Source organism: Camelus ferus, chromosome 1 (assembly GCF_009834535.1).
Source record: "Camelus ferus isolate YT-003-E chromosome 1, BCGSAC_Cfer_1.0, whole genome shotgun sequence".
Classification (NCBI taxonomy): Eukaryota; Metazoa; Chordata; class Mammalia; order Artiodactyla; family Camelidae; genus Camelus; species Camelus ferus.
The window spans coordinates 29708110-29734348 of NC_045696.1; the positions used below are offsets into that span (position 1 = coordinate 29708110).

General features: G+C 36.2%; 1 protein-coding gene and 1 pseudogene across 2 annotated transcripts in view; one reads left to right on the forward strand and one right to left on the reverse strand.

Annotated features, from left to right (window-relative positions):
• Positions 1-11236, reverse strand: part of GBE1 (1,4-alpha-glucan branching enzyme 1) — a 243324-nt gene extending 232088 nt beyond the window's left edge. The window contains exon 1 of one of the 2 annotated variants that reach the window (XM_032477376.1): positions 10858-11236. In XM_032477376.1, the coding sequence (XP_032333267.1) occupies positions 10858-11009 (152 nt within the window). In that variant the 5' untranslated portion in view covers positions 11010-11236. The remainder of the gene's footprint in view (positions 1-10857) is intronic. The other variant, XM_032477382.1, reaches the window with a different exon arrangement.
• LOC116666677 lies at positions 4600-4742 on the forward strand (annotated as a pseudogene).
• Positions 11237-26239: the final 15003 nt, after the last annotated feature.

Genomic DNA, 26239 nt, shown 5'->3' on the forward strand with positions numbered 1-26239 from the left:
TCCCAAAGAAATAACACCCACATATAAGTACCCAAACCTTAGCTTTATTGCAGTATTTTTAATAGCCAAAAACTGGAAACAATCCAGTTGTCCTTCAATAGGTGAATGACTAAACAGACTGTGGTACAGCTATTCAATGGAATACTATTAAGTAACAAAATGGAACAAACTATTGATATATGTAACTTGAATAGATCTCAAAGGCAATTTCTGAGTGAAGGGGAAAAAAAGCCAATCTCCGAAGATTACATGTTCTATGATTTGATTTATATAACATTCAAAAATTAAAAAATTATAGAGATGTAAAATAGATCAGTAATTGCCAGAGTTTAGGGATGAGAGAGTGGGAACAGTATAAAGGAATAAAGAGTTTCTTTGTGGTGAAGGAACAGTTGTGTATTGTCATTGTAGTGGCAGTTAAAATAATATATACTTGTGATAAAACTGCAAAGAAGTACATGTAAAAACTGTTGAAATCTGAATGAGGTCTGCAGATTGTATCAATGTCAATTTCCTGGTTTAGACACTGCAATACAGTTAAGCAAGATATTACCCCTTGGGCAAGCTTGGCTAAGAGTACAAAAAGCCTTCTCTGCACTATTTCTGCAACCTCCTGTGGTCTTTAATTATTTCAAAATATTTTTTTTAATCTAGTCTAACCCAACTTGAAATTCTCTAAATTCACTGTATTTTTAAAGGTCTTCTAACTTTAAAGACACTTTAAACCTGCTACAATCAAACTTCAGTTTTGGTAACACTCTTGTTTCTCTGTATTTCCTGTTTATGTGTCATATTTGTGAGTAGAGGTTCACCTAATACTTCATGGATTGCAGACAGTTTTCAATAAAAGGCAGCTTAGGGAAGTGAAGCAAAAAGAGACCCATTAGCTTCACTACGGTCCAATCACTAACAAGCACAACTTAACCAAAATAGCTCTGCCAACTGTAATGGTCAAAAGAATGGAAGACTCCCACAAGTAAACCAAAAAAATGTACAAATAAGCAAACAAAAGTATCAGAAATTATTAATGCTGAAAGATAAGAACTGGAGGGGAAAAAATTTGGAAATGATGAACATGAATTTGTGATTCTCCAGAATCCTGGAATAATAACCAATTCTCTTAAGATTGTAAAACAATGAAAATAGCAATGATAATTCACACATTAGTTACTCATGACCTCCAAAAAGGAACTAAAATGATCATGGACAACAGACCTATAATCTCTTAAGAAAAAAAAACTAATATGACCCCAGACATATCACTGATCTATTCTGACATCAAAGAGGAATCATATTCTTCCACAAATTGCTCTTTAGTCTATTGTCAAAGAGGAAACAATGAACTTGAATGGTGAAAAATCTTCTATTTATATGATAAGTCTGTAGCTGATATGTTCTGAAAAACAAAATTTACACAACTTAAAGCTTTAAAAAAAAAAGAATAGAAAGGCATAATGTTAAAGCCTATAAACTTGTATGCAGTTAGGTAACAAAAGATAAGTCATGTTTTAAAGACTAAGCATTAATTAATTGACATCTTAAGTTAGTTCTTTTTTATTCTTTCTAGCCCTATAAATATCTTAGAGACAAAGCAGATTTTTGAATGAGCCCAAGAGAATATGGAAAAATTATTAGTTACTGAAGAACTAATTTCCTCTCCACACATTCTCATATTTTTTTTTAAAATAAAATAACTATTAAATTAAAAAGAGAAAACAGTGGTGCTCCCCAACTCATTGGGCCAGACCAGGTGGCTAACTTTGGACTAAAGTAGGTGAAAGTTTCTGTATTTTCCCCCAAGAACAGAATCCAGAACAATAGAGATCAAGTATAGCACACTCTACTGAGGGATGTGCCTGCAGACTTCTCTCAGAAGGAGTGGAAATGCCTGGATTCTGCTCAAAGTGATTTGCACACAGATGTGAGGCTGGGGAACTACAACATGGTCTCACTGGGACTTTTCATCTCTAGCCAGACATCATCTCCTTTTTGGAGCAAATGAAAGAGCCCAGAGAAGGCAAAAAGATATTTCTCAGGAAGATGTGCACAATGGAAAGCCTTGACTATGAGGCTTACTTTCAGCTGAGGATGGGCCATGCCATGGGATAGCTCTGGTCAGCAATTTGTAAACTGAAAGAACTCAATGGAGTTTACGGTAAACTTACATATGCTTGGTTAAAATGGACATGGTGAGTTGGCTCGTCCTCCTGGTAGGAAGACAGATGTGAGCCCTAAATATGCTTCTAAGCATCAGAATAAAGACCACGTGCTAAGAATAGTAGAGCCGAAAGATAGATAAAGCGTCAATACTGAGGCCCAAATCACTCACCTTCACTTTCTTTGTGAGAAATACAAACCTCTATTTCAATAACTCACAGTTTGTGGGATATTCTTTGAGGGTGTGTTCAGTTTTTGTTACATACATCTAAATGCGTAACTGATTTTATCATGTTCAGTAACAGAGAATGTAGCTGTATTACACAGTTATTCATAATTAAATACAATCTGTGGCTAGTTGTTTATCAATAATGAAATAAAAATAAGTTATATTGATATTGAGCAACATATGATTTTTTAATAAAAGAATTATTTCTCATTTGCTAAGTATTTGGAAAACTTCAAGATTACCTATACAAAGAAATATATTTGCAGATTTGGTTTCTGATTATCACATTTTAGATTACAGACTTAGGGCATACACCCAGAAACTGTGTCTAATTGTTATTTATTGTTCAATGGATCATTTTAAGACATTTTGAAAACGAGAAGTCAGGACCTCTTGCGCATCACTGTAAAGAATTCAGAGGTGACTCTGAACTTAGGACATAAATATTTCATTCCTTTTTTTTTTTAATGCATCTCATTGCAAAATCAGACATATTGAAAATAACTGAAATCACCAAATAAAAAAAGAGAAAAAAGACAAGGCAAGACAGAGGATTTAAATTTTTTTCTTATTAATGGATCATATGTTCAAACTTCACTAGATAATTCTTCCATTTGCAAACTTTTAAACTGCTATTACAATTTTTTTCTTCTTATTTTCAAAGTCATTCCTGCTATTAGTAAACTCGGTATGATCGTTTCCTCCAACCACCATCCAGAGTTCAGGAGGAAGAAAATCCCTGCAGCTGTTTGATGCCCAAGAATATGAACACTTAGCAGTCAGATGAAAGAAGAGAAAAGACAGAAAAGGAAGATCAAGAGACAAGTGATTCTGGGTTTCTGCGAGCTAGCATTTACTGCTCTCAATAAAGGGAGCTTTGTGCTCATTACATCCCAGAACTCATCGTGCCTTCAACTTGTAGCAAACTTGCAATTGCCTTATCATTTCCCCTCCAAATCAAGGATCAAAGTTTATATATATATTTTTATTGAAGTATAGTCAGTTTACAATTTGTGTCAATTTCTGGTGTATAGCATAATGCTTCAGTCATACATGAACATACATATATTCGTTTTCATATTCTTTTTCACCACAAGTTACTACATGAATCAAAGTTTAAACATATTATTTTCTTTCTCTATTAGATTATGATTAAAAAGACCACCTCCTCACCTCATTCACACAGTCACACTACTAGAAAAGAGAAGGAACCCCTTAAAGACGTTGTTAAGCAGCAAAATGAAGAGTGGTGGGGAATTTCTGGTCAGATAATTTATCTGATGGCTGATTTCAGGATACAGAATTAAAGAAGCAGACAATAATAAAATCTTCTGAAAATAATATGTTAGTAAATATTTAAGATGACAAGTTAGTTTGCTAATAATATTATGGTTATTAAATAACTATTGTAATTTACTGAGCATCTTTACATATATTTCTCTTCCTCAAGACATCCCTACAAGGTGGGTCCAATCCGTATTTTACTGAGGAAGAAACTGAGGTTCACAGAGGTTGACTAATTTGCCCTTGTATTCAAAGCTATTTAGCATCACGACAGCTAAAATTCAAGCTTCATCTTGCTCTTGTACTTTGCAACATGGACACTCAGCCATATGTTTATTTTTTTTCCATTTTACATGTGAAGAAACTAAATATAAGATCTAAACTATTATGATCTTTTAAACATTAAAAATCAATAGGTTACTCCCATAACTTAAACAACGTCAACTGTGTAAGAAATTAATGAACATAGGTTGTATAACAGCATACATTTAATGGGCACTTTTGCCTCCTGTCAATGTACTGGGTTCCTGTTACTCTAAAAGCAAAACAGAATAGGGCTGCTTTTGGACACTAAGCACAAAAAAAATCTGGATTCCAAACAGTAGTGAGCATCCACCGATGAGCAGACATCACCACAAGAAGAGAATCTACTCTTCAATAAAACAATAAACTTACTTTAGAATGAAAAGTATCTGATAGCAGCAATTCTCTTCAATGAAAACACTTTCATGTTTTCCCTTAATATCTATAAATGTACAATAGAAGTTTAGTACATGCTTTTAAATAATACTAGGATGACACACTCATCAATCTAAAACTATAGCACATTTCACAGGATCTGTGTTACCATCTCACTGACTAACTAGAGTCAGCCTGGTGGGAGCCAGACTGAATCTTCTAAGAAGTTACCACTTTAAGAGTCATTTCTCAAGACTGTACTTTCAGGGATCATTTCTATAGTTCTTTACTAGAGAAGATTTTCTGAACGTGTAGAGCATCTGAAACCAAGAGGAGGAGGCATAGAAAACAAACTCATGGAAACAACCTAAATGTCCATTGACAGATGACTGGATAAAGAAATTGTGGTATATTTACACAATGGAATACTACCCAGCCATAAAAAGAATAAAATAATGCCATTTGCAGCAACATGGATGGGCCTGGAGAATGTCATTTTAAGTGATGTAAGCCAGAAGGAGAAAGAAAAATACCATATGATATCACTTATATGTGGAATCTTAAAAAAAAAAAAAAAAAAAAGACAAACTTATCTACAAAACAGAAACAGATTCACAGACATAGAAAACAAACTTACGGTTACCAGGGGAGGAAAGGGGTGGGAAGAGATAAATTGGGAGATTGAGATTTGCAGATACTAACCACTATATATAAAGTAGATAAACAAGTTTCTACTGTGTAGCACAGAGAACTATATTCAATATCTTGTAGTAACTTATGGTTAAAAAGAATATAAAAACGAATATATGTATGTTCCTATATGACTGAAGTATTGTGCTGTATACCAGAAATTGACACAACATTGTAAACTGACTATACTTCAATAAAAATATTTTTAAAAAAGAAAGAAAACAAACTCACAGTCATCAGTGCAGGGAGGTGGGAAGGGATAAATTGGGAGTTTGAGATTTGTAGATACTATCACACATAAAATAGACAAACAACAAGTTTCTACTGTATAGCACAGGGAACCAAATCCAGTATCTTGTGGTAACCTATAATGAAAAAGAATATGAAAAGGAATATGTATATGTGTATATATATATATATATATATATATATATATATATATATATATATATATATATATATATATATGTATGACTGAAACATGCTGTACACCAGAAATTGACACAACATTATAAACTGACTATACTTCAAAAAAAAAAAAAGAGTCATTTCTCATGAGATGGTGCAGCAGGCACGAGGGCCTAACTAAATCAAATGCTCCATGGAGTCATTTTAAGACATTCTGAAAATGAGAAGAGGTCAGGACCTCTTGCCCATCACTGTAAAGAATTCAGAGGTGACTGTGAAGTTAGGACAGACTTCAGCTGCAGATGGTAAATGAATCTACTACGAGTACAGAAGAGCATGCTAGATACAACTTATAATATTCCAATTCTTCTTTGCCTTCTAGAACCATTGACATCTGACTTTCCTCAGAGCCCACAACTTGGCAGACACTGAGAGGAAAAGTGTACCACTCGGCTACAATATAAAATTTCTACACCATGAGAATCAACGTTCAGTGTGGCTGCTGATACACCAAATCCAAACTACTTTCTCATTCTGCTTAGATACCATTGTAAAAGCTATTTTTATTTCTTACAAAATAGAGATGTTCACTGTAATTGTAATTTAACACACTTGGGCTCACAAAAATCTCTCTTCCCATTCTTGGGCATGCAATTTGACCTCAGGCTCTCTTCAAACTGAGTATTTCTTCAGTGATTAAACCTTTAGTCTCTGTGGAGTCTAGAAATAACTAATTAATAACAAATTTATTTTCTCTGGTTATTTTTAGCTTTTTACTCAAACATACATTCCCCTGCCCTGAGACTGTCACACATAACTCCTGGTATCTACTGCTTTTCTCTGTCCGTTCATCCCTGCATTCTTAACATTTTAGCTTAAGATGAGTTGACCTGAGACTTACTGGTGTAGAAAAGAGAAAAACAGAGTGAAAAGAGAAAAACAGTCAGAAGACATCCACTCAGTCATTTGCTCATTTAAAACTATAGCATTTCCTATAAGCCAGGTGCAGTTCCACAGGCCGAGAGGATAAGAGTGAACAAACAATATAGACAAGTGCCGACCCCCAGGAGTAAATAATTCAGTGGGAGATACAAAAGAACAGGAAGACAATTACATTACCGTGGATGATCACCCTTATAGTGTGGTGGTAGGTAAGCGGTGAGAAGGTTTAAGGATGGGGAGAAATCAGGGAAGGCATTTAGTATATCTCTAAGCTGTGCCCTGAAGCATGCACAGAAACTTGTAAGACAGAAGCAAAGTGTGCATCAAGCAGAAGAAATAAGATGTATAAAAGCATAGCTGGACCCACAGCTAGACCAAAACATGTGGCACCCAAGACAGGATAATATTCTGGCACACTTCAAATTGATATTTTTTAAACATTTGATAAAAATCTATTTTGTGGGATGGAAAAAATTATTTTCTATTAATAACTATTGAGTATAGAAATGGGTTCCCATATTAATTCATTTCTACACAGCTAAGAGTCACTCTTCTGAAAAGATCAGAAAATGTTTCTAGTTCGCGATCTCTTTTGCTTTTTATTCAGTGGTCCTTCTAGACCCCTAACTTTTTATGAGCCAATACAAAATAAGAAATGAAAATCTTCAATATCTAAGAAAGGAGTACCTGTGTAAAATAGATACCATGTTTCCAATTTATTCTATTGATATTTTAGTGCCCCTTATAGAACAGCCCCTAGACATCCCAGGTACTTCTTTACATTTAGCCCCCTGCTGATTAGGTGGTACCGAGTCAGAAGGAGGGTCCAAAGATGAGGCTAAAATGGTAGACAGGGACCAGATAACACAGAATCTTGTTGGTCATGAGAAAGAGAGTATGCTATACTTTTAAGAGCCATGGGAATTGTTGAGAAGATTTGAAAGGGGGACCAACTCTGAGGCTGTTTTTGAGAACCAGGCTAGAGATGCTAGCAACTTGAATAGGAGGGTAGCAGTAAGCATACAAAGTGGCATATACTTGAAGAATAGTTAGGAGCTACTATTCACTAGGCTTGGAGGTGAGAAGAAGGGGAGAGGAGTAATTAAGGATAAATCTTAAGTTTTAGGCTTGAGCAATTGGTACATGAGGATATTGCCCAATGGGATAAGGTATAAAAGGACAATCAAGCTTGGGATAAAAACCTCTTAAGTTCAGTTTTATACATACTGAGTTGTGTACTTACAGTACATCAAAATAAAGGTATTTACTAAATAAGACCAGGAAACTAAGACCAGGAGAGAAATGTAGGGTGAAGATAGATGTGGGCAGCCTGAGTGCATAGATGGAATTCATGGAATGCATGAGAATGCCTAGGGAAAATAAGTATATAAAATAGAAATGCATAAAGGAACCCAGGGAAGAGCCCTGAGAATCTTATATTAAATTGTCACAAAAAGGCTGAAGAGAAACCACCAGAGACAGTGGAAGAAAAGCAAGAGCTAAAGTATCATGGCTTCAAGGAGCCAAGAAGTGGTCCAAAATGCTAGCAATAAAAAAAGGGAAAGAGGTATCCACTAACTTACCAAGAAGTCATTGTTTGTGAACTTGTTGAGAACAGTTCTAGTAAAGAAAGATTAAACTCAGCTGCAGCAAGCCACATGAACTTAAATTAGTAACCTGACCAAATCTCAGGTCCTTCATCTGTAGAATAGGAAAAACAAAAACACTCATCCTTCCTACCTTGTGGTTTTGTTATGAAGGTTAAATTAAATACTATCATATATCTAAAAGTCACTATATAAACTTTAAACAGAGGGTAGAGACAAGTGTTACACCAACTGTTTCGCTGGTTCTGCTGTTCACAAATGTCAGTTTTCTGTTCCACCCACACAGTTGAGAAGTCACATTTGACTTATACTGGCCAATATATGTATCAGCAGAAGTGACTGATTATTACAGGCAAAAGCTGTAAGAAACAGTGCATAGTTCAGTATGTTCTCTGTTTCTTGCCACTGACACTGTAGAAGCATGTTTCAAAACGAAGCCTTCATCAAACTAGATCCTTGAATGACTGCCATGAGGACAGCCTGACTCACGTTGGAATGTAATATGGGTACAATTAAGTGTTGTTTTAGAACACTAAGATGTTGGAATTATGATCATAGCAACTAAATGTGGTATAAATAACAGGGTTTTTTTTTAGGAAAGCCAAGAGGAAAATTCCATCTTAGGAGGTCATCAATGAGACATCATAGGGCCTGTCACACACACTAATGTACGAATTTTTTATTTCATAGCACAGAGTAATTCACTAATCCTCACATTTGATTCTTATAGTTACAGAAAAGGTAAACAAGAATGAATGTACATTACGGAATTTCTAATGAAGACACATTGGTTGGGGAAGAATAAGACAGCCTATCAATAAGAAACTGCCTCCCCCATCACCATTTTTATATACCATTGTCATCTGTACCCTAAATTTTCTTCACTCTTTAGTAAGCATACTTGCTCCTACGTTTGACAGGTTGTGTATCTGTTAGGGCAAAGACACACTGGCTAAGTAGGTTACTAGAAATAAACAGAAAACAGGAAAAGTAACCAGGACCAAACTTTATGAAGAAGTTTTTTTACTCTTCAAAGGTTAACAGTAAAAGTCACCACTGCCAAATGCCTAATTACCATTTGATATGCCTAAATGGAACATGTGTGCTGGAAAATGGCAGTTACTCAGAACCAAGGCCAGAAGTAGAATTCAGGTCAGAGTGAGGAGGCACAAGGACCCACTGGACCAGCCTTTTCATCAAGAACACTGATTGCCCCCACTTCTTTATTCTGGCCTTTGTCTCTCTCATTAGTTCTGACAAACCATGAAAGAGGATCATAACTGCTTCAATCCCAGTGGAGTTGAAGTGAATTACATGAAAGAAACACTTAACAAAGGATGTCTGTCTACTCGTGATCATTTTTTAAAAATGGGGATGTGGGGAAGTAGACAAAAGACTCCACAACTCTGCTTTTAGAAATGTCTTACATGTCATTTTACAAAGCATACAAATAAATTAGTGTCATAATTAATAAGTCTATCAAAAAACTCTAGCCACTATCTTTTGCTCTAAAATGTTAACTGTTTCTAAATCAAATCCAATCTTGAACTATGCAGATTATGTACTATGAAAGCACATATTGTAAATATTGAAGGGAATTCCACATGGTTGCTCCCTAAATGGCTTAAGGGCCCAACATCTGATTAACTGAGCAACAGCTCAAGGTGACACCTTTGAAAAAGGCACATGCATTAGGATATACAAGCTCTAAAATGAGATGCATTCAACTTTGTGTCCCTTACTTTGTGTTCATAAGGGATCCCTAATAAACAGTTGCTGAATTGAGTACAGGTAGTAAGTGCCAAGGCCAGGTCACGGATCTACGATTGTTTTTTTCCAAACTCCAGGTCAATGAACGATGTTTCATTACCAATGCTGTGAAGCCAGTAACTAGGTAGAAGTTTACTGTTACTTTAATATATGGGTAGGTATACTCTGTTGCCATGGTAGTTTTCATTCTCAAGTGGCTCTGCTAATAGGGCAGAAACCGTTAAATCACAACATGCTTATCTCACAAATACAACTACTATAACTAGTATAACAACTATTTTAGACTTAAAACTGTACCTTTTAAAGTTAGCTGACTACTAGAATTAATATCCTATTAACTTAATTGTGGTAAGCCAATTTACTACAGCAAGAGAGGAAACAAGCTAAAATGAAAGTATACTACATGCTAAATTGGCCTCTGTTAAGTTTACCTTTCCTCACCCTTCTCCCTCTTCAGGATGACAATGCCAAACACGGAAGAATGTTGTCCCAACGGGATAAAAAAAAAAAAAGTGACCAAGATATGCTTAATCTTGAGATTATCATCAAGTAAAGAAAAGCTGCCTGAACGAACCCTATTGGATATAAAATCACAATATATGCTATTAAATAAACTGCAGTTTTAAAAGCGCATTAACACATGCGGGTGTTGTGCACACGCTACTTCACAGGACCACTGTGGTGCATGGAAAGTCCACAAAACCTGCAGTGGTGTTGCCACCTCATCAGAACCTGAGGCAACGTGTGCTGGGAGCTAAAGCACACACTCAATGGCACAAACCTCTGATTCGAAGGGAGGGGAGAGGGATAAGGAAAGTTTATTCAGCGCTTCTGCGTCTAGTCCCGGGCAAGAATTGTCAACGCACGATGCAGGAAACCCCTGGGCCCAACTATGGACTCGACGCGGACGCCCAGGCTCGGAAGCGGCTACCCTCCAAGGCCGGGGGCGGGGCCGCCGGGGGCGGAGCGGCGAGGGGCGTGGCCTGCAGGCCCGGGGGCCGAGGGGCGGCCCGAGCCCCGAGCCCGCGCCTGGAAGGCGGGCTGCTGGGTTCTGAGGTGAAGGGGGGGTGGGGGGAGAGTGCGGGGCTGTACCTGCGCTGGAAGTCCGGAGCGAAGGGCTTCAGGTACGGGTCTATCTCTAGAAGTCGGGCTAGTTCGGGTACGTCGGCCAGGGCAGCGGCCAGCGCCTCCTCAGAGCATTGGGCCCGAGCCTCCCGAGCCGGGGGACTCGCCGGAGCCGCCATCTTCCGCCGCAGCCCGAGTAGCCGAGGCCCGAGAGGGTCGAGTGGAGCCTGAGCGGGAACGGGCGCTCTAGCCGGGAGGAAGGCGGCGAGGGCGGAGCCGAAGGACGCCCAGGCGAGCTGAGGCGAGCTGCGGACGTCCGTCCTTTATAGCTGGAGGCAACGGCCGCCGGTCCCCTTTTCCCCCCGCCGGCGTGGAGGAGCGGGACCCGGAGTGATCCCCGGACGCACGTCCCGCGAGGGGAGGAGGCGCCCAGGCCCTCCGCCCACTCACGCGGCCCGCACCTGGGCCCGCCGAGGCCTGCCCTCTCCTGGTGCTGGGCCGACCTTCCGCAGCCTTGACCTCGTTTAATCCTGACCCATACTCGTCTCCGGAGCAAGCCCCTCGCTTTTCTTTAGGCTACTCCCACTGGCGGCCTCCCCTTCAAATGAGTATATGTATATCTTAAGTTCTGAGAGTTTCTTATTGTTAACATAGTGTTTCAGGCAGATGAAGTAAATTCACTGTGAGGGGAACAGTCAAGTATGGATAGAGTAATACGTTGAACATGTTAAGTTCATTTTCAAATCTTCCTGGAAGTGGTAAGAATCACTTCGAAGTGGTAAGAAATATCTCTTCCTCTTGGCTTAGGAATGGGAGACCCTAGGTAGTCTTCCCCTACTTGGAACTTCTTTTGTGTTGTTTCATCTGACTGGTTTCTAGCTCAAAGATCCTTTTTTTTTTTAAGACTACAGGGTTGTACACTGCGAGAATTGGGCCCACCAGCCATGGTAGTTTCCAAGTTACTTTGTACGTAGAAACTGGAGAGGCTTGGGGGATATCTGTCCCAGTTAAGACCGAGGTGTGAAGAATCCAAGGGGCTATGGAGAAGAAAGTGTTGATCAGCCGTGGGCGTTTAATTTTAAAACATTCAAAATTTTTTTTTGCAAAAGGAATAATAAGGACTTAATGAAAGATATGTAGTAACTAGGGGCCTCAAAGTAAAAGGGTGGAGGATTTGGACAACCTTCAAAAAGGCATGTCTTATTTTCCGTAAAGATGGCAGTATGCAAACATTTGTAAAATATCAAACAATACTTGAAACTCAGAAGCAGGATACTCAGTAGACCCACAGATCTATATGTCCAATCCTAAACTTTCCTCGGAAATCCAGGTTTGTATCACTACCTGTCTATTTTGAAATCTCTATTTAGCTGGCTAGGAATCCTAAACCATGTATCTCCCAAGTGTATCGGAATCAGTATGCTCTTCTTTTCTGCTACCACTCATGCAGGCGGCCTTCCTCTCTCATTTGGACTAACATCCTCTTCTACTCTTTCTCACCTCTAATCCATTCTCTAGTGTTTCTCAAGCTTTAATGTACATATGAATCACCTGGGGATCTTGTTAAACGTACAGACTCTTTTTTTGTTCTGGGTGGTGCCTCACATTCTGCAATTTTAACAAGCTCAGAGGTGATGTTGCCACTGCAGGTTGGAAGCACAGTTTGAATAGTAAGCTCTACACAAGGAATAAATCATACAACTTAAATGACATGCCAGTTACTTTGAGCTAAATATAAACTCCTTACTCTTCTCTAACAAGGCTTCCATAACCTGGTCCCTGACTGCCTTTCCACCGCTTTCATCAGCCTTCTCTGGGTTTAGTATTCTGTGGACACTGGCTTTCCTGAAAGTCACTGAGCTCTGTGTAGCCTCCGAGACTTTACTTGCCCTCCTCTCTTAGGAATTCACTTACCATAGCTGTTTCCTCCCCAGCATTCATGGAGGTCTCATCATAAATGTCAACTTATTGCTGAGAAGCTTCTAATTCCACTATCTAAATAGCTGCCTCAGAATCTTCTATTACAGTGCATTCTCTCCTATGCAAGAGTTAAAATTTAGGTGTTTATTCTTTTCTTTTATTTATTGATCTTCCCCTTTAGCATGTAAACTCCAAGAGAGCAGGGACCTCTTCTGTTTTGTTCACTACTGAACAAGTATTTATTGAAATCCCCTGTGAGAGCAAGTTTTCTAGGAACTAGGGATTAGTGATGAGCAATATAAATCCCAGTTGTCATAAAGTTCACAGAATAAGTACATTTATAGAGACAAAAAGTAGAACATTGGTTTCCCAGGGCTGAAGGGAATACAGAGTGACTGCTAGTGGGTAGAGGGTTTGTTTGGGGGTGATGAAAATTTTCTAGAATTGATTATGGTCATGGTTGTACAGCTCTGTGGATAGACTCAAAACTACTAGAATTGTACAGTTTTAAGTAAGTGCATGGTACATGGATTGTAGCTCAGTAAAGCTGTTTTTAAAATATCAAAAAATAATTTCTAAGGTATGAGTAATATAAAATTTACTCTTTAAAACTAACGTATCACCCATGTTGAAAATTACTAGGAGAAAAAAAAGAAAGGAAAAACCAGAGATCTGTGACCAAACTCAAGAGAGAAGTAGAAAATAAGTAACTTTTAAGTAAAAAGCAGCAGTAGTGATAAAGGAGAATGTGGTTTCTGCGAAGACAAAGGAGAAATTTTAGAAAGACTAGAATGATAATAACTCTTTTATCTTTAATAATGTCATCGACAACTCAAGATTCCTTGGTTCTTTCATTTCCTCATGTAGGCTTTGACCTCAGTATTGTTCTCTCATGGTCAAAAAGTGGCTGCTGCAGCTCTTAGCAGTACTTCTTCGTACCACCACATCTAAAGGAAAGAAAAATGAACTTGTACGTTTATACTGTGTATCTTTGTTTAAGGGAAAACTTTCCTTCATATCTCCTTGGGTAGAGCTAGATTGCATACCCACCACTAAAGCCACTGTAATAGAGGAATGTGACTACCGTGATTGGTTTAAACTAATTGTGATTCATGGCTTGAATTGGGTCCACTCTCCCTTACTGCATTGCTATTCAACATCTAGATAAAATGGTGATGCAACTGGCATGGAATAAGAAGGATAGATAATCATGTCTGCCACATCTTTCTTTGCTATCTATTCTAGATCCCACTACCCATGAAACTTGCCAGTATTATTAATTCTTTTGTCCCCTTGTAATTGATCTTACCATGTTTACATGGCAAAACCTCAACCTAGAATCAGTGAATTTGCCTTCTCCATTCCTACATCCAGATTGCTAAGTAAATAAAAATAACTGTAGGAACTAGTTTCACTAAAAACCCTTTCTCATGCAAGGCAACCACAATTTTACAGGCTATACACTATATACAGTATACTCAACCAAGAAGGCAAATGAGGGCATTTGCCCTGAGGAAGAAGAACCATCTCCTTTGCACAAAGGTGCCTCTCCCTCTTCAGGCTATGAATCCTTAGGACTGTGCCTACCAAGAGAAGACACTTCTTTCTAATCCACAAAGGTGAGTGGCAGCCCTGCCCTCAGTTCTCAATTTTTCCCTTGGCCATAACACTCCTGTGTCTTCATTGCCAAGTTCTTGAGAGATTTATCTCATTCACTGTTCAACACACTGTGGGCTGACTTATGTTTCTACTCTGTTGAAATGCCTCTTTCCAAAACACCCAAAACCACCTAGTTGTTAAACTCAATGGGCAGTTTTTAGCTCTTGTCCCATTGAATCTCTCAAGAGTTGGAACTCCTAATCACTTTTTTCTCATCTATTCAGAAAGAAAGGAATATAAAGTTGCGACAGATTTTGAGGTAATAAAGATGTCTAGCCACTATGAGATACAACAAGTCAAGGGCGGAAAGATTCCTAAATAATGGTGAGAGCACAACTGAGTCTGGATATCAAACACCTGAAATAGTGCCATGTGGCCCCATGTTAAGTTTTTATTCGTTGCTTGATAGGCTGGGTATGTGAGCTCAAAAAATAACCTTGACAAATTACTTTCCCTCCCTGTGCCTCCTTTTCTTAACTGCAAAGTGTGGCAAGGCTTAAATAAGAACATTTAATCACTTAATGAGTTCTTAGGATAGTGCCTATCATATAGTAAACGTTATTTGTGTTAGCTATTATTATTGTCAATGGATAATGAACTTACTTTAGGAGGAAAGATGAGGCTTTTCCATCCCTATATCCATACACATTCAGATTTCTCCATATTAATATTTAAACTTTTTCAGTGATTCTGGATGTGAAATACTTAAATGTGGAAGAAACTTGAGGATGGGTAATTTTAATATTTGAATGCCAACTATTTTTAAGGCATTATATTAAAGCATTATGATAGTATAAAGAACTCTGACATGATCTATTAAGTTACAATATTAGACAATTCATAATGAAAATTTAAATAATGACAGCTCAAATAGCATTGAGTTGTGTTAATATTATATGTTAAAGTTTAATCAAAATTTGAAATCCTATTATTTGTCTTCTTTCTCTCCCCACCCCTTAGCACTATAGGTATTATTTTCTTTGAAATAATGGAATTTAGTTAGATATATATTCCTTTAAATTTCTCCACTGAAATATTCTAAAACTTGATAAGGCAATGGTTATACAATTCTATAAATTTACAGAATATCTTTGAATTATACATTTAAAACAGGTGAACTTTATGGTATGTAAATTATACCTCCTAAAGGTAGTTTAAAATTTTATCTTGCATAAGACTGTAACTAAAGGCTCTCCTTTGAAAAGGTGGGTCTAATGGCTGGCAAGTGTCAGTATCTCAGTCTCCAAACTGACATCCACTGATTTCTGGATTAAATTCAGCAAAGGCAGTGACCAGCCAAATGTCCCCTCTACCACCTGCCAAGCCTTCCCAGGGGACCCTGAAGGAAGAGAAGTTTATCCTGTCTTCAGACTCGTTCATCCTCTAACCTCTCTATTTAGATGGCTAAGTAGTGAGTGTTCAATGTGATAGTGATTGCTACCACCTGGAAACCAGAGTAAGACAACTTTTCCAGAGATGGCACTTAATTGTTTTTAGATGATAGTGATTTTCAATTACTTTTCTTGTAAGTTGAATTAGAACCAGTGACCTAAGGTGGAAGTCTCTTAATTTTTGTGACATCCTCTGAGCATCTTATCCTCTCCATTAGAACTTTTCCGTTAGTCTCAGACTTACCCATGGTAATTTTTATTTCACTCAGTTACAGACATCCTTTATGCCTTTATATACTCTCTAGTGATTATTTGATATCTGAAATTTTCAGTACTTCTCAACTGTTCCTTATGTGAAAGTTTTACAAACTTTTTAGGGCAAAATCTTGTAAGAAAGGATCAGATAGCTGAGCTTATCATAATGGAAGTATTCTGAAAAGATACAACAATTCTTTGGAATAAAAGCTAATAATAATAACGCATTGGTTTCTACGGTCTAGGCAAACTATTTTGTACTGCCTCTCAGAAAGATGAATATAAAGGATAAATGTAGGAGGTTTTTTTTTTTTTTCATTTTAAAACTTAAAAATTAGGCAAGCAATATTTCAAACACTGTGAATCTATGAAGTTTACCTGAATGACACTCAGATCTCTGGCAAACTTTGCCAGTCCAGAGCAAAGCAAAGAGCCAGGAAATGGAGGGGAAGGGGGACCTTTCATCACATAAAACTTAAGTCTCAAAGCCTCTTGCAGTGTGCTTATAGGAAGACACCTCCCACTCCCATCACCTATTATATAATAGCTTGAATTGTGGTCCCCAAAAAGATATGTCCATGTCCTAATCCTCAGAACCTGTGAATGTTAGCTTATTGAGGGTAAAAGTCTTTGCAGATGTAATTAAGTTAAGGATCTTGAGATGAGAAGCTCATCCGGATACTCTGGATGGGTCCTAAATCCAATGAGCGTACTCTGAAGAGACCTGCAGAGGAGATAGTCACAGAGAAGTGAAGGCAATATGACCATGAAGCCAGAGATCCTGGTAATACAGCCGCAAGTCAAGGGATGCCAACGGGCACTGGAAGCTAGAAAAGGCAAAGAACAGATTGTCCTGAGAATATTCAGAAGAAATGTGACCTTGCCAACACCTTGATTTCAGACTTCTGGCCTCTACAACTGTGAGAGAATAAATTTCTGTTCTTTTAACCCACGCAGTTTGTGGTAATTTGTTTTGGCAGCCTTAGGATTCTAATAGGTCTATTCAGTTTTTCTTAATGAGTTCTCAGTGATTGCAGATTGGAAGCTGCAAATCACACAGCAGAGGAATTATTTTAGGATGTTAATTGGCTTACATATATACCACCTATTCAACAAAAGGGATTTGAGGTGGCTAATAAAAATACTTGTGATAGGTGAAATAATACTTGACAGAAACAGAAAACAACAAATCAGAGTGGAGAAAATCCATAACATTTAAGCTCAGACTTAGTTCTTAGATTCCTAGTAGCAAAAGCAAAGAAGGAACGATATTAGGTATGTATAGTTTTTTGAAGTTTGGATTGCTTTTTCTAGTTAGAAAGGGCTCTATAAAAGATAAATATTGAATACATTTTGAATAATGTACTTGGAATCCAATTTTAGATAAACTACAAAGGCTTTTCCCAGATAGTTTTTTCCCATGGATAGCAGTATGATATTGTTGTTATGGACGCAGACCTTGAAACCAGGCTGTCTGGGTTTAGATCTCAATCTGTCACTCACTACTGTGTGCCCATGGCAGGTTAATCTCTTTGTGCCTTAGTTGCCATTTCTGTAAAGTGGGAATGATAATAATGCATGTTTTCTTATTGAGAGGATTAAATGGCTCAATAACTATGAGAACAGCATGTACTAATCACTCAGTAAATGCTAGCACTTAGATTTCTTCAAAGGCAAAACAATAGCAAAGGATAATGATATGTTCCATACACAACACTTTGTAATAATCTAGATAAGTACAAAAGTAAGGTATTAAGACCTTGAGGATTGTTGGCACACTCTCAGGGAAAAAAAGTGTTGTTATGTCAGTGAACTCTAACCTGGATTCTGGTGGACACTAACACTGAGCTGAGGTTTTTCTAAAGGAATATTTTCACCAGGAACTAATGTGTTCCTTTGATCAATGTTAGTAAACAAATGCTTGTTACCAGTCCTCAAAGAGAAAAATGAAGGAATTGAGAGAAAGTGTTTAGAAACTTCAATATCAATTTGAGTAATTTTATATCTAAAAATATTTTAAAATTGTGCTTGTATTTGGCATTTTGAAATTTTTATTTCTCTAAAAAATTATTTTAATTTTATTTAATGAAACTATTTACCCATGACTGATTGTTGGGGAAAAAACTTTTCCTTCATCACTGAAAGTTTGATAAGCTTAGCACTTTGTGAGAAGAGTGAGAGAACTCTTCTCACAAAATTCTTTATCTGTGCAAATGCCCTGATGAGTACATACTAGACACTCCAAAATTCTCATTTAAAAAAAGAATTACACTGACTTGAAATATTTTAATAATAAAATTATAATTTATATTTTACATGTTCAAGGTCAAAACTAAATTATTCAAGTAGGGCTTTGTTGTCATAGATGCTAATCTATTCAAATTGCACTGCAAAACAAAACAAAACAAAATTACATTGCAAGATGACCATGCCAAATTATTCAAAGACAAATTGTAAAGTATGGGGAAGTTATCTAGGATGTTACTGTGTTACATATTCTTTGATAGAAATGTCTTTGGAGCTGCATAGGTTGAGCCTGTTGACAAAAAAGAAACAGGCAAAGGATGATTCAAAAGACTATAAAATGCCTATTTACTAAAGCAAAATAACCTGGTGCTTTAGCCATAATCCTAGCTATACGGTATTCTGCTGGAGGACGTCAAGTTTTAACCTGAAAATAACAATTTTTCTTATTTTGGACTTTGAACATGGCAGAATTCTAGTCTCAAGCTCTGTCATTTATAAGCCATGTGACCTTGGGCAGGTCACTTTTACAACCTCAGTTTCATGTTACTATATATGTAAAAGAATATGATTGGGAAGATATGACATCAAAATACGGTAATATCAAGACCAACACTAGAAGGGTCCAAGGCAACTCAGTTAATTTAGGGGGGAAGAGGCGAAGTTGAGCTATTATGACTATATCTAATAAAAGTCACAGCAGATAACCTTCCCAACTCTCCCTCTACCCCAATAGGAGGCTTCTCTTACTGCCTCACTCAAAGGACAAAGAGCTCTGATAATATTGGGGTGGGTGGCTTATAATAATGATAGATTATAATGCTTTAGAAGACTGCTTCTGTAAAAATTAATGACAGCATCTTCAAAATGAACCTTTACAACATTACATTTCTAAATTCCATATAGCCTATAATTGTAGGAGGTTTTTTTTCCAGAAAATTCTCTTTGAAACTAAATTATTAGAGAAGAAAATGAACCTGACCTAAGTTAACTTTGGAAAACACTATTTTGACTACGCACTGTAAGGCTTAAAAAAAAAAAGAACTGTACATAAACACTGTACTCTAGTTGTTAAATTCAGTTTTCACAGGAGTATGGGCTAGGTATTCTGCAATTCTGCTAGACTATTCTGCGTGTACTACAACTGAAAAAATAAGTAAATAAATTGCGGATAATGGGAGCCAGTTTCTGGCTGTCAGAGATTGAAGTTAAATAAGCATTGGAGGAAAGATAGCATAAGCCCTGTAGTGCTTGAGATAGGGATATGAACTCACGTGCACACACATGCACAGATAAATGTTAAAAAAAAATGTGTATACATTGCTTTGTATAATACATTCCTTAGCTCTGTCTGCTGAGAGGATAGGGAAGCAGTGACACCCCAGTAACAACAAGCATACCCAGCCCCCAGATCTTAGTTTCTAAACACCATTCCCCAGTAGAAAGACACAGGGCTTCTTGAAGAAACGGCTGATTCAGGGGATGGGTAGTGAAATGCAAGATGAGCCTGGAGCATTTTACAGTGCCAGAAGGTAAAATAGTGTTTTTTAAGAAAAAGAATGTGGGGGCACATTAGAAGTTCAGGGAAGTCAACCAGAAAGAGTCCTCAAATGTTCCAAGCAGGAATCATTTGAGCTACAAAATAAATAATAGGGTTGGACTTTTTAATAGTAGTAGTATTTATAACCCCAAAGAGTAAAGTAAGTATCAGTGGGTATATCCTAATATACATAATTGATCAGACATGTAAGTGGGGGAGAAGGGGAAAATCTTCCTTCAGAAAAATTCCAAATAATTTATGTAGAGCCTCCCCCACCTCAAGGAAGTAGAGCTTAATTCTCTTCCACTGAAATTGAGCTGGACTTAGGTACTTGCTTTCAAATAATAGAATATGGAAAGCAGAAAAACAGGAACTTTATAGTGGAGAAACCTGTCAGACTCCATCTTAACCAAGTAATCAAAGTTAACTCCACCAGTGACAAGACATGTTTATATTGTGTACCCCTTGATATGATGTGATAAGAAGCACACTTAACCTCTGATATAGTCTTCCCCCAAATCCGCTGAGAATTCCTAATCATGAGAAAATATCAGACGAAACCAAATCGAAGGTGTTCTGCAAAATACCTGAGTACTCTTAAAAATTGTCGTCATGGAGAACAAGAAAAGACTGGGAAACTATCACCAATTGAAGAAGACAAGAGATATATGATGATTGAAAGTGAAGTGGTATCCTGGATTGAATTCTAGAATTTAAAAAATGAAATACTGATAAAATTTTGTTTTATTAATAGTATTGTACAACCTTTAATTTATTACTTTTGGTAAATGTCCTCATACAAGATTTTAGCATTAGAGGAAGTTGGGTGAAGATACATGGGAACCCTTTGTGCTGTCTTTGGACATTTTCTACAAGTCTAAAATTGTTCCAAAATAATTGTTTTTATATTTATAATGTTAACTATGATAAAATATTAATATTTGTTGATTTTGGAGAAAAATACATGCAGGTTTCAAAAACTGTTTTTCTATAACTTTAATTTTTTTCTAAAAGAAAATAATATTGCAATATTCCATTTTCCCCCTTTTTTCCCAGTGTTGTTTAGTACTTACACAAACCTTCATGTTAAATGAAAATATATGCTACTAGTTTAATAATGGCATAGTTAATCAAAAATTTCTGACTCCTTTAATGGAATTAGGTATGTTAGATTCTCTGAGCTTATATTAACTCTTTGAATTTACAAGGCTGCCACTTAGTTATCTGGTGGCATAGTGTTCTGAGAAATTTAAAGGAACTGCTACAAGTACCTAATTAATCCTTACAAAGTTGAGATAATCTGATTCATTAGAAGAACAATGTGTGCCTGGCACTGAACTAGAAATTTTTAATTACCATTTTGTACTTTGCCGATAAGTTGATCTTGAGTGAAAAAAAGTGACTGTCTTTAGATGATGTACCAAGTTTAAAGCACAGAACTTCAGGAAATACGGAAAATCACAAATAAATGACCTAGATTTTAAGAATTTATTTTTCTCATTTTGAGATAATTTTCCATATACCATTAGATTTTTAAAACAATTTTAATACAAACTCCTCATTCTTATCTAACTAGTTATTTCATTTTAGTAGCTCATACAAAATATTCACAGTATTGAGTCACTTAAGCCATCAAATATTTTGAAATTGCTTTTTAATCTGAGTTAATTCTTCCACTATTGGCTTTCATCTATTTTCATTCAGATGTTTCCATCTCTTCTAGAAATGTTTCCTAATTTTCAAGATTTTCTTTTTATTTTATTAGCAATTATAATAATGCCTTTTAAACTTGAAAATACTCACAATGTTCAAAGATAATGCAGTGAAACCAAGGTTATTTACTTGATACTGATATTAAAGGATTTTTTTTAACAAAGATTCTGTTCTTACATAAAATTAACAATCTAGGTATAAACCTACCTATATCAAAATTTCTTCTGAGAACTTTTTTAGAGATAATTAATTTTGCAGATATCCCTGCTTACCCACATTTATGAACACTTCCTAAATTAATTATTATGTGGGAAGGTAATGTTTCCTAGGCCAACCATAGTAAATTATTTCATGAGAGTGTTTATCATTTCAACTGACTCAATACTCTACTAGTTATATCATACTTTTGATTTAAAAAACTGTTTGACAGAGCAAGGTTGAAACGTTTCCTTAATAGGATGAAGTCAGAAAATTTTTTAAGATCTAAGAATAGCTCTAATATTAAAGGATTGTAGAGACTGGATTTGAGGTACACATTTTTGTGAAGTTATCACACTTATTAAATGACAGATTCTCTTGCAGTATCTAAGTTTGTTTTTTTCTTTTTCCTTTTTATTAGTGAACAGTATTTGGAATAGAATTTCTTGCTCATTAAAATCGATACTTCCTCAGAGTAGGGGGAATGTAGTTTAAGTTAAAAAGATATACATATGTATGTGTATGTAGAAAGAAACTTTGGTTCAGTATTTTACCATAAGCTGAATTTTCTACAGAAGAACTATGCAGAGGGTTTCTTAATCTTCCTATCACCCATCTTCATTGAGATCAGCTGGGACTTCAGCTTCAGGTCAGATGGAGTAATAAGGAATGGATTTACCATCCTGTATGAAACAACAACAAAAATATCAAATCAAAGTGTTGGGCATCAGGCAACCAGACAAGGTTATCCCTAAGAGGTGGAAAACAAATGAGGTGAGCCCTATAAATGTCCTAGCTTACTGCCGTGAGAGAATTTCCAAGCCACAGTTCAGGGAAGAGGAACACAGGCAAAACCCGGCCTGAGGAGGTGGAAGCTGAGGTCCAGAGAGAACAAGCAAGCAAGAATTCATAGCACAACACCATAAAGGAGAGAACTGCACAGAAAAATAACCTAGAGTCATTCAGACAGTCCCTGTTGAGTATTCCACAGAGTACTGATCAGTGTTTTGATTTGAGGAAACTGCCAGAGGCTGTGAAAGAACCATTCAAAAGATGGAACCATGCTTAATATTCACACAGGGCCAGGAAAAGTACTGGTTCCCTACAGCCAGACTAGAAAAACTCATAATTTATGTAGCATTGGGGAGAGTACTCCAAAAGATCTTGTCTCAATGATGTGGATAATTAGTTCTATGCTGGGTACTTTTCTGGAGCCAACTAACAAGTCATAAAAGCAAAACCCTAAAGGATCTGTTTCCATATAATGTAACTGCATACTTGAAGGCAGCTTAAGAATATTTATAGTAATATGAAAACATTCATTCAGCAAGTAAAATTTACAAGTTCTGGCATCCAATCAAAAGTTTGCTGCAGCCATGCAATGGAGCAGGAAGACCTGATCCATATTGAGGAGAATAATCAATCAATCAAAACTGACTTAAAATTGATACAGGTGTTTGAATTAGCAGAACCAAGGACATAAACACAGTTATTTTACCTGGATTACATATGTCTAAAAACTTAAGGAGAAATATTGAAGATATGAGACAGACCTAACATCAAACTGCTAGAGATGAAATGTATAATGTCTGAAATGACAATTTAAGATATTGAAGAAATAGCAATAGAAACTATGCAAAATTTAAAACAGAAAAAAAAAAAAGAATACAAAGAACACCAGTGAACTGTGGAACAACTTCAGGCAACTTTTTATATGTGTAATTGGATCCCCAAGGTAGTGAAAAGGAAGGAGGACACAAAAAAATTTGAAGACATTCAAATATGGTGGCCAAGATTTTCTGAATCTCATGAAAATTAAACACATTCTAAGAAGTTAGATGAGCCTTAAGCACAAAAAATGTAAAGAAAACAACACCAGCACACTTTATAATGAAATTACTTTAAACCAGTCATAAAGAGAAAATTTCAAAGCAGCCACAGGAAAAAGGACATAGTGCGTGTAAACAAACAAAAATGAGGAAGACAGCAGATTTCTCATTGGAAAAAATCCAAAAAGTAGAGCAACATCTTTAAAGATGTGAAAGAAAAGATTGACAACCTAGAGTTTAATATTCAGTGAACACATTGTTCAAAAATGAAAGCAACAAAAAGATAGTTCAGACATACGAAGATGAAAGAATTCATTCTGAGGAGACCTATACCACAAGAAATTTAAAATTTCTTAGACAGGTGAAAAAAGATACCAGATGAAAATATGTACCTGAAGGAATGAAGAGCATCAGAAAAATAACTACATGGGTAAAAACTAAGAATTTTTTCTTATAATTTAAATTTCTTCAAAAAATAATTGACTAAACAAAATAGTCACAATGTGTGTTTTATAATGTGTAAGTAACATTAATCAAAAATAGCATAACAGCTAAAAAAAAATGGAAGTAAACTTTTTAACTTACATTAAGTGGTATAAAATCAGTTGAAGGCAGACAGTGATAAAATAAAGATACATACAAAAAATCTTACTATAATCATTTAAATAACAAAGAAAAGATGTATAACTAATAATACAACAAAGGAGATGAAATGGAATTGCTTAAAAAAATAACAAGATCAAAAGTGGGCAGGAAAAGGAGGGAAGCTGAGCAAAGAATAGAAGGGACAAGAAGGAAACAAGAGATGATAGGCTTACACCTAACCATATCAATAATCATATTAGATATATTAGGTGCATTGCAATTAAAAAGAGATTGTCAGCTTAGATAAAACAAGAAGATGTAAGGCTCCCTATAAAAAATTCACTTTAATGTATAAACATACAAAAGAGATGCTATGTTAACACTATTCAAAAAGAAGTTGGAGCAGCTATACTAATATCAAAGTGGATTTCAAGGCAGATAATATCACCAGGGACAAATAAGGTCATTTCATGATGAAAGGATCTATCAAAAAGACATAATAATCCTAAATCTTTGCACATTTAATAACAGATTTTCAAACTACATAAAGCAAAAACTGATAGAACTGCAAGAAGAAATAGACAGATCCACTATTATAGTTAAAAATTTCAATACCCTTCTCAATATATGATAGAATAAATGGAAAATTAATATTATCATATAGACTATTTGAACATTATCAACACACTTAACTTAAGGGATACACTGCTATAGCACTCCATCCCACAACAATAGAATGCACACTCTTTTAGTGTACATGGAAAATTTACCAAGATAGACTATATACAGACAATAAACAAATCTCAATAGTTTTAAATGGGTTAAGTTATAAAGAGTGTGCTCTCTGACCACAATGAAATTAAATGAGAAAACAACAAAAGAAACATATCTGGAAAATTCAAAAATAGTTGATAATAAATAACATACTTCTATGTAAGATATTCATTAAAAAAAGAAATCAAAATAGAATTAGAAAACATTTTAGACTAAATAAAAACACAATATGACAGAAATTTAGTGGGGTGCCACTACAGCAGTAATTAGGGGAAAATGTATAGCACTTAAAAGCTGTGTTAGAGAAGAAGAAAGTTCTCAAATCAGTGACCTCACCTTCCACTTTAAAAAATTAGAAAAAGAAAAGGTGCATCAGGGCTGTGGGGATCTGTGTGTTCATCATGCAACCCTAGGCTGTGCCTGGAATGCAAGCTATCATATGTACCTCTACTAGGGGATCAGGTTTTTGCTGAGAGAATTTCCCTTAGGGGGTCTTATTCCTAAAGAAGACTAAAGTACTATATGTAGATTTGGGTTAGGGTTTGAAGACTTAAGACAAACCCTCCCTTAGAGGGCAAATGCAGAAGAGCCAAAAAAGGAGACAAAGGAGAGGTGTTGAAAAAGGTAGAAGAAAACAAGTATACTTACAGACATTAAGAGAAGTGCTTCAAAACAGACTTCAGTAAAAGTTATAGAGAAGTCAAGAAGAGGACGTTAGGAACTGATGTTTAGATGATTACTTGTGACTGTAAGAATGCAATATTGGTAGAGTGGTGGGACAGGAGTTGAATGTTATGAAGACAAACTAGACACAATAACAACATACAGAGGTAGTTGTTTAGTGTCTGTGAGAACCAGACTCCAGAATCAGATTGTCCGGGTTTGAATACTGATTTCATTCTTTAAAAACAATGTAACTTTGGGCAATTTGTTTAATCCTTCTGTCCCAATCAAATGAGGATAACATAATAACAACAACATCAAAGTTGTTATAAAGATGAAGTAAAAACTTTGTCATGTAGTAAGTGTTCAATAAATATTAGCTATTATGAACGTCATACATTTATTTGAGAAGGTTGGACATGAAAGACAGAAGAAAACTAGATATAGTCCTTTTTCTGTTCACACCAGTTAACAATGGAGAAAATTAAAGACCTGCATTACTGTAATAATACAGAGTCAGAAATTATTTTTTATTGAGCTCAGAAATGAATTTTTATTGAGATTTGAACTCCATCTGCTTTCCTTTCTTTCTGCTCCTGACTCTTGAATCAACAGAGATTTCTTAACCCCTTTTTGCA